Source organism: Equus caballus, chromosome 8 (genome assembly GCF_041296265.1).
Source record: "Equus caballus isolate H_3958 breed thoroughbred chromosome 8, TB-T2T, whole genome shotgun sequence".
Taxonomy (NCBI): domain Eukaryota; kingdom Metazoa; phylum Chordata; class Mammalia; order Perissodactyla; family Equidae; genus Equus; species Equus caballus.
In genome coordinates this window covers 2,176,820-2,195,923 of record NC_091691.1, presented here as the reverse complement: position 1 = coordinate 2,195,923, position 19,104 = coordinate 2,176,820, and the positions used below count along the sequence as shown (strand labels likewise).

The 19,104-nt window shown below is 56.5% G+C and overlaps 2 protein-coding genes across 5 annotated transcripts in view; one reads left to right on the top strand and one right to left on the bottom strand.

Moving 5' to 3' along the window:
- Positions 1-19,104, top strand: part of RSPH14 (radial spoke head 14 homolog) — a 94,738-nt gene that overhangs the window by 6,392 nt on the left and 69,242 nt on the right. For all 4 annotated transcript variants that reach the window (XM_070276023.1, XM_070276024.1, XM_001914722.5 and 1 more), the window contains one exon: positions 3,129-3,247. In XM_070276023.1, coding sequence (XP_070132124.1) covers positions 3,129-3,247 — 119 coding nt within the window. The remainder of the gene's footprint in view (positions 1-3,128; positions 3,248-19,104) is intronic.
- Positions 10,608-19,104, bottom strand: part of GNAZ (G protein subunit alpha z) — a 53,587-nt gene continuing 45,090 nt past the window's right edge. The window contains exon 3 of the mRNA XM_023646688.2: positions 10,608-12,423. Within this exon, the coding sequence (XP_023502456.1) occupies positions 12,079-12,423 (345 nt within the window). The 3' untranslated portion in view covers positions 10,608-12,078. The remainder of the gene's footprint in view (positions 12,424-19,104) is intronic.

Here is a 19,104-nt window from a genome sequence, read left to right as displayed (position 1 = left end):
TTGAAGCTGGAAAGTTCAGGCCCCGCATCCACAACAATTTAGCCTTTTCTTCGCTCTTTATGGGGATCCCAGTTCCCGCTCCCAGACCCCCACAAGGGCCTGTGGCTTTGGCTCCCGTCCCAGGCAGGTGTCAAGACACCAGCCTCAAAGTACACACCGGCTCTGACCTGGTGGCTTCAAACTCTGCTCACGATGCTCAGGTTCTTCTAGCTTTCTGGCGCCTGGAAACGTCCCTTCCTTGTGTAAGCACAACTTTGCATTTTGTGCTTAAAGAGACAGTTCATCCAGCATTTTGGTTAGGAGTCAGTTGGTGTGTACGTGAGGGGGTGGAAGTGCTTTCCCGCATCAGCTCAGTTTACCCTCTTGATCTGGGATCGCTAGTTTTATTTTGTATTGAAAACAGATCATAAGCCCATAAGAGCTCACAAACAGCCCTCCGGCTCTGCCCTGGGGCCGCCGCCTGGTGTGCGCATGCCCAGAAGGAAGAGGAAGGGAGAGTGTTAATCACAGTGTTGATGGAGAGCACAGGGGCTGGGGGCTCACCATCTGTGGGCTTGTTTGGTGTAAACAACAGATGCCCCTTTGGAGAAGCTTCAGGTCCTTTCTAGGGTGTCAGGGCAGCTCACAAAACCCAAGGCCATTTAGTCCTCCGTCTCCCAAGCTCTCGGTGCCGCGGTGTCCTCACTGCATCCGCTCGTGGGGCAGGGAGTTAAATGAGTTGGTGCACGTGAAGTGCTCAGCCGGGTGACATCTTGGAAACGTCCAGCCCACGGCCTCTCTCTGGGGACTGCTGCCTCCCTCTCCCCATGGACAATCTCTGTGAACTCACACGCCGCCTCCTCAGGGCCCTCTCCTGATGTCTGCCTCAGTCCCTCAGTCCCCTTGACCTCCCAGCTCCCTGGCTCTTCTCTGGGTTGTAATTTCAGGTCGCTGGAAGGGGATGTGTCAGCCAGGTCCCATGTGCAGCCCTGGCCCAACAGGTCACTATGAATGGGGTGCGTGTGGGGAGGCAGGGCCACTGCGAGCACCCAGTTCACACATTTTGCACCAAGAAGGGCCATTGGGTACCGTGGACAGAACGGTGGGCAGTGGCATGAGCCCAGTCCTGGGCAGGGAGTGTGGGTGTCCTGTGCTTTCCTGCTCTGGGCCCTGGCAAGACTCTCGGTCAGTCTCACTGTGTTGTCTGAGACAGACCCAGGGGAGGTGCTCGAATACCTCAGGGGCACAGAGGAGCGCAGCATCGCTCATTCTTCCTGCTCCGCCTTCCTCTTTCTGGACCTGAAACGGACATTAGGTAGCAACCCCCAGTGACGGGTGACGGACGCTGAGAGGAGAGATGCTTGAAGCTTGGGCAGTTATAAGGACACTCCGACCTCATGAGGGTGACCATAGGTTTGTTTAGAGGCACAGGAGGTCTGCACTGTGGGGAGGGGGCCGCTGGCAGTGGTCATGTTAGTGGGGTTTGGGGGACAGGACACACACTCCGTGAAGAAACATTGCTGACTGAGGACCTGATATGGCCTGGCCTGCACACCCCTTCATTGTTCTCCGTCATCCCTCACACTGACCGGAGCAAGGCAACTTGTGTGCCCGGGGCCCAGGATTCCAAAACCCCGGCTCGCTCCACCACACCGAGTGGAACAAAGGATGCAAAGGGCTGAAAATACCCGGGGCTGGCTTCCGAAGTTCGCTCAGGTCCAGTGGCGGTCTTATAACTAAAGCCAGTCACTCGCGGAGCCCGTCAAGCTCTGAATAATGAAGCATGTTGAAACCTTCTGCCCTCTTGTCCCCAGACAGGTAGTGAAGGGAAGAGGGCTGAGGGTGGAAACCCGGGGCTTGGCATCTTGTCACTTTGAGGAAATAGTTTATGTGATGGCCCACAAACACAGCCACTCTCAAAGCAGGAGTGACACGGAGTGGATGACCAGGCACTGAGTGAAGGGGCCCAGACACCTCATGCCGAGTGGCCCCTATGACTTTCTTCTCCCAGGATGACTCAGAACTCACCATAAGGTTGAGTCCTGGCTAACGAGGCAGGGCACAGGTGGTCAGGCACTTCCTGTGCGCTGGGCATTGGACACGGGCCTCACCCTGAGTTCCCGCTTCTGCCTGACCCCAGCCCTGAGAGATGGGACCTCAGAAGCCCGCTCACTAGATGCGACTAGCTCCAGTAGTTAGTTGGTTAATCACAAGGAATGGTTAAAAAGCCAGGAATCGAAGAAATTGTATATTCCCTTTAAACAGTTCATTTTAATCCCAGACACAAATGTCTCAGCAGTCGCCAATCCCTCCGTGCCACCCAGGCCTGTCCTTGGATATGGGCCCACTGGTTGGAGTTTCTTGGCATCTTTTTTGTTTAAATCACATCTATAACATTATCTAATTTGCAGCTTTGGTTTCTTTAAAGTAGAGCAAGAACTAAAAGACATTAATGAAGTAATCTGCATGCAGAAACCTTCTAGAATCTTTTACAATCATCTCGCTTTTTTTAAGAGACTCACTTTTGAGTCCTCCCAAAGCATTCAACTCTGTTTTCTAAGGAAATGAAAAAAACCTCTTCTCTCATCTAATTGGCTTACCTAATATTTAATTAACTTATATAATTATAACAACAAGCATAATAGGCATACATAGGTTTGGAGGCGGCAGCTGGCTGCTGGCAAGCCTGCAACTCAGCTGGGAGAGGAGGGAGGGCTGAGGGGGCCCGCCGAGCTGCCTGCCCTGGAGCCTCAGTGGGGTGTGATGGGCGGGTGGAGAGAGGCCGCCAGCTCAGCCCCGAAGTTCAGGGGAGGTCGGCGGCCAGCTTCTGCTGCCTCATCCCTGTTTTACAGATGATAGCACTGAGGCTCAGAAGAGTGAAAGGATCCAGGGGCACAAAGAGCTTGAGTGGGAAGGGGCAGAGCAACGTGCCTCCACCACACACGCCACACTGCCCTCACGGATTCTGTGACATGTTATCCACCTCTGGCCTTTGTCTTCTCTCAGGAAGCCAGAGGAATGTGGTCGGCACCAGCCTGCACGGGCGCAGACTCCACGTGGGGGCGGGGGTGGCTAACTGCCTCTTGTTCTTACTGGCCCCTCTCCGGGCATCCTCTTACTTGTGTCTAAATCGGACTTCTCTTCCCCAGAGAAGGCTTTTTGAAGTACGACGTCATCCATGCCCTGTCCTACCTGCTGCACGACCCGCAGGCAGCCTGCCGGGAGAACCTGCATCTGGCGTATAAGCACCTGGCCCAGGTGCCCTCAGGTAGGCTCGCGGTGGGCACTCAGGTGGCCCTCGGTCTCCTATCCAGGTCAGGTCTGCGTCACACTGCGGATCATAGTCCACAGCACAGTTCTTTAGAGTTATGTTTTTATTAAGGTACAACATACATGTTAAAAAGGCACAAGTCATACATGAACATTTGATTAAGCTCTGCTATGTGAGCGTCCGCCGAACCACTACCCAGATAAAGAAATAGGTAGTTTCGCCAGCTCTCCAGAACCTTCCCACATGCCCCGTACCAGTGACCACCCCTCACCACAGGTAAACAGTATCTGCAGTTTAAGACTATAGATGAGTTTGTGCCTCTTTTTAAACTTTACGTAAGTGGAAACATGCGGTCTGTAGTATTTTGTTCTTAGCTTCTTTGCTTCAAGCTTTGTCTCTGAGATCCACGTACATCACACATTACTGATTTTTGCTGACTTGAGCTGGAGTGTGGTGTCCACGTTATGTGAGTTTACTACAGCGTACTTATCTAGTCTGTCACCGAAGGACGTCTGAAGTGTTTCTAGCATATGGCTGCCGAGAAGAGAGTGGCTGTGAACGCTCTCACGATGCCTTTCGATGGACGTGTGTGTGTGTCTGCTGAGATATACCTGGGGGGGCTCGCTGGGCGTGGGATAAGTTTACACCCAGCTCTAGAAGGCACCACACGGTGCCCCAAGACAGTTACACCAACGTGCACTCCTGCCGTGGCGGATGGGCATTGCCTGTCCTCACCCACTTGTGATCTTTCCTGTCTCTTTATTTTAGCTACTGTTGTGGGTGTGTGGTAGCATCTCCTTTGGGTTTTAATTTGTATTTCGCTGGTGATGATAGCCCTGGAAATGTCCTCTTTGGTGAAGGGCCATAGCACGTTTTTAAGGATTAAAGAAGGCCACTCCACCCCTTGGTTCGATGTCCCTTCTCCCTCTAATCGGATTTGGAGTCCAGGTAACGGCCACCCGCTGACCACAGCAGAGGGTTGAGATTTGTGTCAGATTCACATCCCGTCACGAAGCAATGAGCGTTTTCAAACTAGGGGCTCATTCCAAGAGGCAGGATATCAGGCCTTAATGGGGATGCCTTCAGTTAAAGGTGGACAGACAGACATCGTGGCCCCGAAGCCAGACAGACCTGGGTTCTCTCTGCCCTGCCCCTCGGCCCCCGTGTGCCCCTGGACAGGCTGTCGCCTCATCTCTAAAGCGAGGCTGAAGGTACCCACTCAGAGGCCTGAAGTGAGGGCCAAGCGAGAAGAGGCTCGCCAAGCACGTAGCACAACCCTGCATGCAGGGCACTGTCAACGTCAGGGAGGGGGGTGGGTGCCCCGAATTAAGGTCCCAGAGAGAAAAGACTACAAGAGGCAGGCTGAATGGAGCAGAGCCCCTGGGTCCTGGAGTTGCTGCCTCGACTCCCTCTAGCTGGGCCTGGCTGTGTGTGGGGGAGCACGCTAGGCCGGACCACAGAACCCCCTGGTGGTCTTTTAAAAAGACCATCCCATCTGTGGCCCTATCCCAGGCCCACGGAATCTGTCTCTGGGAGGGCCCTGCACACATCTTTCTTAAACGCACCTTGGCAGATTCTCCTGTGTGGCCAGGGTTGAGGGCCCCTGGAATATTGGGGTGTCTGTGAAGGACTAGTGCTCGGGGCTGAGCTAAATGTGCTCACCACGCAGGAACTCTCCTTCTTGGGGTGCAGAGAGAGGGGACTGGCTCTCACCCAGGGCTCTCAAAACTATTGTGAGCTCTTTAAGCATCAGGGAAATAGAGAGATAACGATAATGAATGTCAGGTACCATCACCCCACTTTGCTAAATCTGAACATTCTACCGTATTTCATATTTGCTTGAGATTTTTGTTTAAAAAAGAAAACACAGTCCAAGCACCCTTTGAAGCTCCCTCACCCAGCACCCTTCTCCTGCCCTCCCTGAGCCACCAATAATTTGGTGACTATGTCCCCAACGTATGTTTTTATATCTTACCACAGACGTAATTATATAGAGATCTGTCCTTGTTTTAAAACTCTATGTAAATGGATCTTGCTGTAGGTGTCCCTTTGCTATTAAAAAACGGAATGTGATAATTTGGAGATTTATGTGGTGTCACAGGCTCCATTTCATTGTTATAACAGCGACATGCCCTTCCGGTGTCTGGATGTAAGCTTCCAGTCAGTATCCTCACCCATGCCCAGCTCACCGGCACGCCGGTGGTTTCCATTCCTGAGCATTCCTGCTCAGGTTTTTCTGGAGTCCCTCCAAGGCCTCGGCGGGAGGAGGGTGTCATTGTCGCGGGGCACAGAGATTACAAGCCCTCAGCTTGGCGGGATTCTCTCCTGCTTCCCAACCCACCTCCCTTGGCCAGCTGCATCCTCACCAGCAACCTGCTGGTGCGCTCTGCATGTCCCTGTTGTGTGGCTTTGCTCCCTTGACTGGGAGAGGGGCATCTTTCCTCTGCCCGGTGCCTCCTGGGAGCTGGAGCTCATTCTGTTGAGCTGTTTTTCCATTTCTTATTGATTTGAGGGAGTGTTTCATTTATCCAGCCCCTTGTGGGTCACACACATCGCGAACATCATTTCCCAGGCTGTTTGCCCGGCTTTTCACTGTTGGTTTCTTCATTGGTCCAGCAGTTTCTTACTGGAATGTAATAAGTTTCATCAATCTTTTCCTTTGTGTTTTTTTGGGAGGAGGGGTGCTGTGTAAGAGAATTTGGTGCTGTTTAAGAGCTTGTGAAGATATTCTGCCGTATTTTCTCCTAAATGTGTAGGGGTTTCCATTTTTACATTTAGCTCGAGAAGGTGCCTGGGACAGATTTTTGTTTTTGCTTTGAGCTCTCCTCATGTAGCCCCGGCCAAGCCCGTGCTGTCTTCCTTACAAAAGCTCTGTGGTGATCTGGGTTCTGGGGGCCAGGCCCCGACCCCACCCCACCTCCCTGCACCTTGTTCTGGGATCTCCAAGCACTCGGTGCACCAGGAGGAGTGGGGGGCTGTGGTTTTGACAAGCCCGTTGGGGGTCCCGGTGGTGAGCTTCAGCCCTTGATCACAGGGTTTCCTGGGCGCTGCACGTTGCCTGGGACACTGTGGTGAGGGATCTGTGGCAGTGGGGTGGGGCGGATAGTTAGAGGGAAGGAGGGAGACGTGCAGTGTGGTGGGTGCCCCAGGAGGCATATCGGAGGGGGCTCAAGCACTCTGGCTTCTGGGTTGGCCAGTGTGGCTGTGTCTCAGGGGGTGTCCACGCTGGGCCTCGGCGTGGGGTGAGGGCTATTTCAGTGGCTCCGCTCTTAGCAGTTCGTGACCTTGGGCAATAGCACAGCCTGCTGGAGCCTCCGTTTCATCAAGGAGCACAGGCAACTGTGCGGTTTGGCCAGGACAGTCTGCACCTGGGGCTGAGCTGGCTCTCAATCTGGTGGTCACTAGCATGGGTTTTCTAGCATGGCCACACCGGAAGGCACCCTCTGCACCTGATGGAGAGCTTGGCACGTGGCTGGTACTCAACAGACATTGGTTATTTAGCAGGTTTTACGCCATATTTTTAAAGACCGTTTGGTGTTTTCTTGCTGCAATTCACTCACTCGTTCCTTCATTCATTCCACAAATACGTTTTGGGCCCTTGCTCTGTTCCAGGCACTGTGCCTCAGTTGTTTCCTCTGTAATGTGGGGTGTCTGTGGGGAAACGGAGGTCTTCCCTCTGAGTCCTTGCACTTGGCCAGGTCTGGCATGTACCTGGTTTCCCAGAGTAACCAGCAGGGGGTGCCAGAGGACCGATGATGGCCTCACGGGCTGCTCTGCTCTCAGGCCCAGGGTGGTGGTGCAGTGTCAGGCAAGGAGAAACCAACATTTAAGTAGAGGCAGATGCCATGCAGAGGCCACCAGCCCAGGCCCCCGGTCCGCGGGGCTCTGAACGACTGCCAGGGACTCTGGAGGAATCTCTGTCTCCTCCTCTGCTTCTGCGAACCCCGTGTGGAAACAGGTCTCATTTTGCATCCCCGCATTCTGTAGGAGGGAGCTCAATGCTGAAATGAAGGATTCTTCTGTAACTGGGTTTGGGGATGCAGCTAAATAGCCCCAGGGTCCCCAGAAGTGTCTCCCTGCCAGCCCACCGGCATGGCCCAGGCCCTGTGAGCCCTCTGACAGTGGCTTTGGGCCCTGACTGGTACCCCTGTGAGTCTGGCCGCTCCGTCCCTGTGCTGGGCTCTGAGCTGCTGACTTGGCTTCAGCAGCAGCACAGTGCAGGCACCGCTGTGTCCCCGAACCGCCTGTGTGTGGCCTGGGCTTGGGTGGCACTGTGGGGTGAAGGCGGCCACCCGCTCCCTGCCCAGAGGGGAGCACCAGCCAGGGTGGGAGGGAGGCAGTGAGGATCCTCTGTGGATTCTGCCTCCTTGGCCTTAGAAAGGCACAGGGCTGGGCTGGGGAGGGACAGGGCGTGGCAGGGGGACCTGTCTGGATGTAGGTCTGATCCTGGCAGTTTTGAGGGGCAGAGGGACATTCCTGGACTCATACCATCTGGGCTAGAGAGAAATCGGGGGTGGCTGTGTGTGGGGGAGCTCAAGCTGTGGGAGCGGAAGCCCTGGAGTGACTGCTGGAGGAGCAAAATGGGGTGTTGTTCCCCTTTCGTAGTGCGCCTCAGCCAGGTCGGCCCCTACACCCCCGCTCTCCTCGGGGGCCACCTGGGAAGGTGGCCCAGAGCAGCTCCCTGCTCCTCCCGGTCCTGACACCACAGGGTGGAGGGGTGGGGCTGGCTGCGTCAGCAGGGTGGGGTACATGAGGGCCCCGGGCATGTCATCAGCCTGACAGTCTTTGATGGGCAGCTGCCCCCTTCCCAGACCTAGCAAAGGATGATGCCCACCCATGGTGACACTGCCCACTAGGTTCCCAGCCTGGTGCACCTATTCAATGCCTCCTCTCCCCTCACCCTCCCCACTCACCTGCCCCTTCCAGCCAGGAGAGCTGTTCCCGGTCTGGCCCGTCAGGCCCATCAGGCCCGGCCGTGGTCCCAGTGGCTATCCTTGTGCTCCCTCTTGGGGCAGGTGGCCTTTCTCAGCCTTCTCCACAAGGTTTCACAATATTCCCAGGTGGTTTGGGACAGCCCATCACACAAGGAATTCCCAAAGGGGTCATGTCTTCCCAGGGCACATGCAGGGCAGAACCAGCTGGCACTTGGCCTAGGACCTCCCTTAGCACCGAAGCCCCTCACCTGGCTCCTCCTGGGTGAGGTGAGTGCCCCAGGGTGTCATCCAGCCTGTGTGGCCCCCTCATCCTCATGGTGCCGGCCGCCCTCCTCAGCACTTGGCACAGTGCCAGCTGGACCACACCCCATGCTTGTTTTTCCTAGATGGCTAGGGCTTCACGTGGGCTCTGGGGAGTGTGGACAGACGAGCAGAGCCACTGGGGACCCAGGCCCAGTTGGGTCACTTGTTACACACTGTGTGACACCAGAAGCCATCCACTCTCAGGGTCTCTGCTTTCTTTTCTGTAAAATAGAATCAATAATCTCGGCTTCCCAGAAGCAGGGGAGGATGGAATTAGATGAGCGAGTGTGTCCTGGACTCAGCCAAGGGCCTGGCGGCCCAGCACAGTCACTGAGGGGAGCTGGGGTTATGACACTGTCACTGCCCCCTTGCAGCATCTCGGGTGGCCACATGGGCTACAGCGAGGATGGCAACACCCCTGGAGCCCTGGGATCAGTGTGTCCTGGGAGAGGGAGTCTGGGCCCACGATGAGAGCTGGGCTGTGGTTAGTCGCCTGCAGAGGACGAGGCAGGACCAGCTCCCCTTGCACAGAGAAGCTTCTCTCCCCTTAGGGCCGTCCTCCACCAATTCTTGCCTCCTCTCGCCGGTCCCCTCTGGTCCCGAGCTCATCTCCTTCTGGCTAACACTCCTGTCTGTGGGCCTCTCCTGGACTCAGCTCAGCCCCTGCCTCTCCCAGGGCACAGTGGAGGAAAGGGGTGGGTCAGATAGTGCTAACGCCCCTGCCACCTCACCCTGGCCCTGGTGTGGATGCTCTGTGGAGAGTAGGGGAAGGGGACTTCCTACCCCCAGGGAGCTTGGCCCTGAGGGACGGACGGATCACGGACTGTGAGGATGGGAAGAGCAGAGGGATCCGTGGAGCCTAGGGGGTGTGGCAGGCTCTTGTGAGGAAGGACTGGTGCAGACAGATGGCAGCGGAGGGCAGGACCCTGGAAGAGTCGGCTGATCGAGCTCTGAGAGCCAGGAGGAACACTGTCCCGGGGAAACCTCCACTCATCCTCGAACACAGGAGGACAGAAGGCAGAATCCTTCTATTTCCCTCTAGCTGTGTATTTTTAGGTTAAAGATGCTCATGGTGAGATTACTGCTCTTTTCACAGTTGGCATTAAAAGCGCAAAATAAGTCTCCAAGATTTTAAGTCACACGTTATTTCTTCTTATACAAAGCCCCCTTGGGTTTTTGCTGTTTGGTGATGGGGAAGGCATGACAGGAATCCCCACATTGGCTCAGGGGTGGGGGAGGTGAGAGAGCCAGGTCGGTGTGTGTGTCTGAGTGCTGTGTGTCTGCACGTGTGTGTGTGTGTGTGTGTACGTGCCCCTCGCTCAGGCCTTCGCGCATGGCCCTGGACTGGAGGCGGCGGTGTAGAGGCTCTGCGCTCACTGTGGCTCCTACCTGGTCCGTCCAGGTGCAGAGCCGTCACGGGCAGAGCTGGGCAAGGACCCAGGCCTTGGGCGTCTCCAGCCCCCTCTGCTCCTCCTGGGGAGGGTGACTCCACTGCTCCCTGATCTTGACCTTGGGCGTCTTTCCTCATCTATAAAATGGGTCACCGCTGACTACCTGCTGTGGTGCTGACTGTTAAATACAGTAGCTTGTAAGGAGCCCGGTGCAGGGTGAACATACTTCCTTGACTTCTAATTAGCGTTCTCTACCACTCAGAGATGCCTCTGACTGTGCAAACAGAATCAGCATGTGGTGGCCCAGCAGGGCCCCTCGTCCCCACCCCCTGCAGGGCCCACCCTGCACCGCGGGTGTTGTTGGCACCCTTTGGGCTCTTCAGGGGATGACTGTGGCCCTGGCAGAGGTGTCTTTAGGGTGTGAGGGGTCTGGGTGATGGTGCAGACTGGGCCAGTGCTGGGTAGGGTCTTGGGGACAGTAGGAGAGGCAGACGCCGTCACCACCCCCAAACCAGCCCCTGGGGACACTCGGCCTGGCAGATCGCCCCCCTTCTGCAGCTTCTTGCCTCTTGTGAGGTTATTCTTGATGTTCATTTCAGAATGATTTTACCTAACTGCGTGGAGGGGGGAGAGAGAAAGGGACATCAACATGGAAGGCGTCCCCGCCGCCCTCCTGATGGTACCGAGGACAGCGGCACATAGCCATGCACACAGCACCCGGGACGAGGCTCAGCTCATTCAGGGGATTTTATTTTCTTAAAGTAGACCATCTTTGACTTTCATCCCATCACCAGCTCCTCGTTCCCTCTGTCCGTCTCTTCAGTCCTTGGCTGTGATCCGCACGCTGACCTTGGACACATGGGTACTGAACAAAGGCTGAGAGAGAAGGTTTGGCAGGGGCTCTGGCAGGGCCTTCCCTCTCGGCGGTGGCAGCAGCGGCGGTGGGCTCCTATTCACAAGCGGCCCTCAGCCAGGGTCCTTTCGCGGCGCCGGGCCCTGGGGTGGGCAGGGCTCCCTCAGGCTCCCGTGCTGGCTGAGCCTTCACAGGATGCAGTGGGCACCCGGGGCCCTGTCTCTCGCCTCCCCTTCCTCCACTTGCAAAGCCATGGATAATTTACTCTTTAAGTACCAAGACAGTTAGCTATTGTTCATTCTCTCCAGATGAAGAACCTTCTTTAAGTACATTACATTTATTTTCTGAAATAAAACGAAGCAGAAACCGCACCAGTAACAAGAGGACGCTGCACGGGCGTATGTACAACGCTGCCCCTCGAGGCTGCCGCAGGGCGCCGGCCGCCCCGCATCGCTCGGGAGCAGGGAACAGACTCGTCCAGATAAGAACTTTACACTCAGCAAGCCAGACACAAAAAGGACCACCTGAAAAAAAAATATGTTTTGAAAATCTGCATTTAAAAAAGAATACTCAACTGCATCTGAAATTTTCTGTATTTGTTTTTCTGCGAAACACCACGAGATTTGGCCAAAAAAAAAAAAAAAAAAGATGTCAGAGAAGAAAAACCAGATTTTGATTTATAAAACAGACTAGTAGAAGAAAAGCTGGAACCCAGCTGGCCTAGTTTGAAACAAATCGTGCCACTCGTTATTGTGTGGATTTTCGCTGCATATTTTGAAGCTGTTTAAAAAGAGCTGTGAGTGGCTGGAGGTCTGGTTAGTGCTGTCGTCTGGCCTCCTACCCTGGTTCCAGAACGACTGTGGTACAGAGACCAGTGGTGGCGTGGCCAGCAGGACAGGCGCAGGAACCCTGCGCTGGTTTCCCTCCTGCTCAGCAGCAAGGCCCCAGGCGGGAGCTCGGGCAGAGCTGGTCTCCTCCAGGTGACCCGGCCGCCTCTCCCCGTAGTCCCGCGTGAACCCCCATGCAGAGCAGGGCCGAACTTAGGAAGGCAAAGTGAAGGGGCAGGAAGGGCTTGTGAACTTGGTGACAGCTCCTCAAGTCTTCAAGAGACCTCAATGCTTTGGGGAACTTTGCCATCTCCAGACTGTGTGTGTGTGTGTGTCTACCTACCTAGCAATCTATCCATATATATTTATGTTTGCGGAAACGTGGGGCCAAGGAGGCGGAGGAGCGGGGGAACATTCTTCAGGCCCCCTGTTTTCGGCCCCTGGGCTGGGTCTCCCTAGCACGAGTGGGGTTGTGACACCCCGGGGGTTTCGCCACAGACAAACAGGCTGGCCCGGCTCCTCAGCAAAGGCCTATGTACTTGAGATTGTTCTGTATGATGACGTCTGTCACCGCATCAAAGACAAACTGGATGTTACTGGTGTCGGTGGCGCAGGTGAAGTGGGAGTAGATCTCCTTGGTCTCCTTGTTGCGGTTCAGGTCCTCGAACTGCCGCTGGATGTAGACGGCGGCCTCCTCGTAGGTGTTCTGGCCCTTGTACTCGGGGAAACACACGGTGAGCGGGATGCGCCGGATCTTCTCCGCCAGCAGGTCCTTCTTGTTCAGGAAGAGGATGAGCGAGGTGTTGATGAACCAGTTGTTGTTGCAGATGGAGTCGAAGAGGCGCAGGCTCTCTGCCATCCGACTCTGGGGGAGGAAAATGCTGGCATCAGTCAGGCAGGCAGCAAGAGGGGGCCTGGACCCACAGCCCTGCTGGGAGGAAGCCCCCTCGGCAGGGTCTCCCGGGCCAGTGCCGGCCCCCGAAAAAGCACCCTTCTGTTGAGAAGTCCCCCCTCTGCCAGGCCAAATCTGTCTCCACCTGCCTCCCATGGGCGCTGGAGCCCCTGAAGTGGCCAGCCCTGCCCTCCGCGCCCTGAGAGCCTGGCACATGTTTCTAAGACTCCTCTGGGCACCACTGGTCAGGGGCCTTAGCACGTGGCTTTGGGGCTGCCACATGGCCTCCCTCGGCCCCGTGGACCTGGGCAACTCCAACCTCACAGCCTGAGGGCCTGTCCCCAGCCTGCCCCACACCCACAAGCTCAAGTCTCCCATGGGGGACGTGGTTATCACGTCTCCCTCAACGTGAGTGTGGGCAGCCTTCTGCTCCAGCCTGCTGGGGTTTTGACTCAGTTCTTTGAGCCTCGATCTTGCCACGTGGTACTGTCAGTCCTCAGCCAGTCTGTGAGGGGGTGGCCTGCACTCCTGAAACCAAAGGTTCCAGGTCAGAGAGCTGGAGACAGCTCAGCCCTCTGCCCTTGCTGGGCCGTTGGGCTCAGTGAAGGTCATGGACAGCCTCTACCTGCCCAGGGCAGGATCCCGTGGCCCTGCAACCCGGTACAGAGAACACAAGGATGGCAGCCCAGGAGGTGCAGTGACCACAGAGCATGGCACCTGGCCCTTCTTTACTTTTCCTCTTTCTGAAGATCTTAAACGTGCTGTAGTGACTACAGGCTTTTTTTTTTTTTTTTTTTTTGGTGAGGAAGACTGGCTCTGAGCTATCGTCCGTGCCAATCTTCCTCTATTTTGTATGTGGGATGCCACCACAGCACAGCTTGATGAGTGATGTGTAGATCTGCACCCGGGATCCGAATCCACAAACCCCAGGGTGCCAAAGCAGACCGCGTGAACTTAACCACTAGGCCACTGGATCAGCCCTGTGACTACAGGCTTTTAAGGAACATAATGCATTTGTCTAACTCCCAAACCCACTGTTTCCATGCTGACAATTCTAACTTCTACCAGGAACTCCTGCTGCTGAAAGCTGCCCCTTGTTTTAAGATAAAATGAATGAGCCGAGTATCTAAACAAAGTCTGGAACTAGTTTAGTTGCGATCTGAGGCGTTGGACTTAAGGACTTTTCTGACCGGATTATATCGCTGATGACATGGTGACAAAAGTGGAAGCTGCGGCTGATGCTGACAGTGTGGACACAGGGTGCTAGCTTATTTGACCCTCATACGTTCCTATTCCCATTTTACAGAGGAAGAAACTGAGGCTTGGAGAGGCAAGGCGGTCACTCCCAGGGCAGGCTGCCCGGAGGACGCCACTCTGAAATCTCGCTCTCCTGGGAGACCATGCTTTTCAAAGCCAATCTCGTGCCTTCTTTAGAACAAGCTCAGGAAGAACACAAGCTCTGAAGTGAGCAGTCTTAGGTCCTGCAGGGGTGGGGAGTGGTGCCTTTCTGCAGAAACAGGATGCGGGGTCCCGTCCCCAGCAGAGCCTGGAGAAGCCGCAGGATGTTCCCAAATGTGAGACAAGTGGTGGAATGCAAATCTAGGAATGTCACGTTCTACTGGGAATAACAAGCTCTAATAGATTCCTGGAAACCACATCATACAGACTAAGGTGGCTATTACTTCTCATAGGATGATGTCATAATCACGGGCTGTGCTTCTGACCCCAAATTTTGCATCGGATAAATAACAGATGCAGCCATTAGCACATATTCATTGATTCAATGAGCAAACACTTGCTGAGCATGTCCTGAGGGCCAGCGACAGGTCCCAGCTCTCCTGCCAGGTGATGGAACCCCAGAGAAGGGAGCCCTTGGGCTGTGGGAACAGCAGCCAGGCAGGGCGCTTCCCCCAGGGCTGAGCGCGGATGGTCTGGCTACCAGCAGGTGGGGCCCAGTAGGCCAGTGGCTGGGTATGGAGCTGGGGTTCAAAGGAGGGTGGGCGAGCCTGGAGGGGATCAGGACATGGTCAGGACCTGTGTCCCTGAGCTCTGCTGAGTCACCTGGGGTGAGAGCCGGGGTGGTTCTTGTGCCCAGCCCAGCTGCGCTCAGGTAGGCCACGGAGCCTGGGAAGCCAAGGGGCAGAAGGGCCTCCCCAACAAGCTGAAACGGCGCACGTGTGGTGGCCAGTTGTCATGCTGAGGGCACTGCTGGTTGGTCTTCTGTAGAGCATATGTGTGAGGGAAAAGCTCGGCTGCTGAGTCCTGAGGGGGCCAGGCCCCACGTGGCAGTGGAGGGTCAACAGGCGATGCAGCCCTCCACCCGAACAATTGTCTTGGCCCTCTTCCTGCTCAGCACACACCCATGCTCCTGACTTCAGGCTCCACTGACCAGTCCCTTCTATCCCGTGTGAACTTGGCCCCGTGGATGCCTCTCAGCAGACTTTTTGGAGCCTGGACATGTCTCTGAGCCTCAAGGTCCCTACTTGGAAATCCCAGGAATGCAGGCATTTGCCTCACGAGGCAGCCCAGTGAGTAGGTGTGGCCGGGCAGCCATGCCCCTGGCCACCCCTCACACATGCTCCTAGGATCACCATTGTTGGGCAGCCTCATCAGGACCACAGACCAGGTGTCTCCCTCATCTCAGGCCCTTGCCCGCTCCTGGACTCCTCTCGCTTTGCTGGAGTTTGAGGGCTCAGGCTCCCAGTTCCCTCCCTTTCTTGGGACAAACCACAGGGAACCACATTGGCCATCATTTAGGCACCTGGGAGATGATGGGCATCAAAGAATAACCACGAAATCTCTATAGTGTGGACACCCTGCCCCATGGGCCCCACCAGGCAGGATTCAGGAGGGCCTGCAGGAGGCCAGACCTGGTGCCAGCCTTGCAGAACCACAGGAGCTTCAGGGCATGTGCAGCCCCGGGCTGGACGCCTCCCTGCACCTGCCATCCCCTAACACCCACTGGGTGCTCACGGCCACAGTGGGGTGTTGCGCCCTAGGGGCCTCGGTGATTCGAACCAGGCCCCTCGGCCAAGGAGAGGAGCAGAGCCCAGGAGGCGGGGGGAGGGCAGGGTGGGGCCAGAGCCCCCAGTCCTTTGGGTACTGTGGTGCCGTCATTGTGGCACATGTGATCCTACGACCCGAGCACTGCCAGGTGGGCAGAGCAGTGTCCTGACACCTCAAATCACAAACCATTGAAAAGGAGTGTGCTATTTTGGGCTGTAACTCTGGAAGCCATGTGAAGTGCACACCAGTGTGAGTATGGCAGGAAGGAACCCGGGCACACCTCTGCCTGGCCTCCAGGCCCCGGGCAGCAGCAGCACACGCCTCCCTTCTCCTCCCATCTCCCCACGTTCTGCTCACCCTCCGTGGCCTCACTCAAGGCCCCTTCTTCCTGGAAGCCCCCATGACTTCTCCTGCCCTTGAACCCCTGATCACCTTCCTCTGGCACATCTGGCTGTGTCCCTTGCACCAGGATAAAGCCCAGCCCCTCAGTCTGGCCTTTGGGGCCTCCCTTGGCGCCCCCAGCCCTTTGCAGGTGTGCATGGCCTGGGGACCGGCTGTGGCTCTATTCTTCTTCTCCCCGACCCCTCCCTGGGGTTCCATCCTGCCACCAGTTCTCCTGTGACTCTGCCCACTTGGTGTCATGGGTCTGCTGCTGCTAAGGGCCCGGAGGTGGTGAGACAGGGTTGGGTACCATCCTTGTGTGGTTCGACGGGGCTGCTGGGCCCCTGGGGCAAATGGGGCCAGGGTGGCTTTGGAGTCACTGGACTCTGCCCTCTACTGGGCATCACCCCGTGTCCTGCCCCGGCTTCCACCAGCCCGACGCAAACATCCTTCCCTCAGACCTGGAATCAGAGGAGCCGCTTCTGCAACCCGTCGCCGTGCTGCCGTGGGTGGGCTGCCCATGTCACACGTGTGGAGACGGAGGCCTGGTCAGGCCGACTCCCAGGGCTCAGGTGAGAGCTGTTTCCACCGAGCACACATTCTCTTCTGGCGAGAAGGCCTCCTGGCTGTCACCTCTCCAGGCGCCATGGGGCAGCGGGTGGGGGTGCCTCTCCTGGGAAGAAACGCACCCGCTAGAGTGGCCTGCGATACCAGCCCGGGGCTCTGATGCCCACCCAGCTGTCGCCAGGGCCTGCTCACCAGAGAGATGGCCCCTTCTAGGAGCGTGGGGTTTGTGTGCACGTTCATTCAGATAACAACACGGAGCAGACACTGCCCATCAGAAGCCTACGCAACAGCATGAAGCTCACTGCTTGGCAGTGAGGACCCAGTGGCTGGTGACAAAGCACGTCAGACGCAGAGAGGCAGTTGGCGGCTGGATGCAGTCCCCAGGGTGGCACAGAAATCATTTCTGGCCCATTTGCAAAAAGAAAGCTTCTACCCGGACAGCTCCAAATCTACTCAACACCACTGAGCGGCCTTCCCCCAGGGCGGCGTGTGGGTGCTGCCTGCGTAGGCCGAGGCTGCACCCGATGATGTGTCCCTAAGGGTCCCCAGCTCGCTGGCCAAGGAGTCTGGAGTCTTCGTTAAGTGCCGCATTCGGAACAGAGGCCTTTAGCCCGAGCACAGCTGCTGTGTGACAGCACCTGTGGTGGCCTGGACAAGACTGGCTCCTGGAACATTCTGAGGACACCAGAGACTGGGGTGAGCTGAGGCACAAAGGGGAGCCCATGTCCGGTTGGTGAGGGGCCTCGGCCCCTCAGGCCTGATTCTCCATGAAGGCTGTCCTGGTGTCGCCAAAGGGCAGACAGCCCTGGTTATGAGCCTTGGGGTTCACTCTTACCACCAGTGCTTGCCGTGCACTCGACAAACCACTTCTCTCTGGGCCTCAGCTTCCTCATCTGTACAATGGGATGGTCATGACACTCAATGCCAGGACTGTTGTGAGGAGGAATGCAGGTGGTGATGTGAGAAGAATCCGGATCTGCTGGGCCTTGTCCCGTGGCTCTACGGCCGCCCCAGTGGGTGCTTTCCTGTGCTACTCGCTGCCCCTCACCTGTGCTCTGGGGCATCCACCATCTCCTCTCATCGCGAGGCCTGCCTCCCTCCACCCCAGCTCAGAGCCACTGTGGGATGCAGGTGCCCAGCTGCAGGGGCAGCTCCCAGGATGAGATGGAGGGGGCTGACTCTCCTGGCACCAGCAACAGCTCTGTGCAGGCGTAGGTCCCCCATCCGCCTGGTTCCTCTGGGAGGCTCCTGGAACTGCTCAGCCTGGAGAGCCGATGGCCGCCCAGGGCCTTCCCCACTTGCCGCCCGGACCCTGTAACACACGCTCGGCCCCTTGCTCCCTGTTAGGCCTGTCTCCTTGCGAAGTTCCCCTGACTGTTTGTGGGGCATAGGACAGCTCCAAGTGCAAGGGCAAGCATGGCTGGTCACCACTGTTTTCCCTTATTTAACAGTCAGGCCCATGAACTCTGTCCTGCGCGGGCTGCCCTCGGTTTCCTATATGCCGGCTGGGAGGGCGACGGCTGGTTCCCAGAGACCTGGTGCTGGACCTGACTGTGGACCCCTGAGTCCAGCCCCTGCACTCTACAAATGAGAAGCACGGGTCCCCCCACATGCAGAGGAGTCCTAGAAACATCTCCTGCATGGCCACTGGTCAGCCTGAGGGAGAGGAGGCAGCAGGCACCCTCTGGGTCCTGGCTCCCTCTCAGAGTGAACTCTGACTCCCCACACATCTCGGGGGGAGCATTTCTCAGCCCCTCTAAGGCACTGTCGCTTCTAGACGGAGGAGCAGGGTAAGGGAGCTGGCTAACGACCTTTAGGCTGCCAGCTGCCTCCGGTCTTTCCCACCTGGGCCCTCCTGGGCTCACTTCCACCTCCGGTCCTCCCTCCTCACAGGCTCTCCTTCCTCCTTCCAGAAACCTCTGAGCCAGCTTCTAGCGTCTCCTGCGCTGGCCTTCAGTCTGTGACAGAGTGTGGGGTCCCATGACTGGCGTATTTGCAATTTAACAGGCCTCTGGGGCAGATGGGGTCGGGGGGCTGTTTTTGGAGATGGAGAACCTTCAGTGTCTCACCACAGCCTGACCATCTCCCGTGGGAACGCACACATCGCTTTCCAGCTCCTAACGTCCTCAGGCAGCTGCGTTGGGGAGAGGGAGGCCCGGGGCCCCAGCCCCTAGCCCCACAGACTCCATGCCTGCCCCTTGCCGGTGCCCCTCTGGGCAGGATGCTTGTTCCTCAGTGCCTGGGCCCTCACCTCTGAGGAGGGAGCCAGACAAGCCTCACAAAGAAGTGTAGTTTGCTTTTTTTTTCCCAGGGAAAGAGTCACTCTGAGCTAATATCATTCTCTTTTTCTTCCACAAAGCCCCAGTGCTTGGTTGTATATCATAGTTGTAAATCCTTCTAATTCTTCCATGTGAGCCACCGCCATAGCATGGCAACTGACAGATGGGTGGTGTGGTTCTGCGAGTGGGAAATGAATCCAGGCCGCCAAAGCAGAGCCCACCAAACTTTAACCCCTAGGCCATCAGGGCTGACTCAAGAAGTGTGGTTTTTTTGGTTGGTTTGTTTTTTGGTGAAGATTGACCCTGAGCTAACATCCATTGCCAATCTTCCTCTTTTTGCTTGAGGAGGATTGTCCATGAGCGAACATCCATGCCAGTTCTCCCTCTATTTTGTATGTGGGATGCCGCCACAGCATGGCTT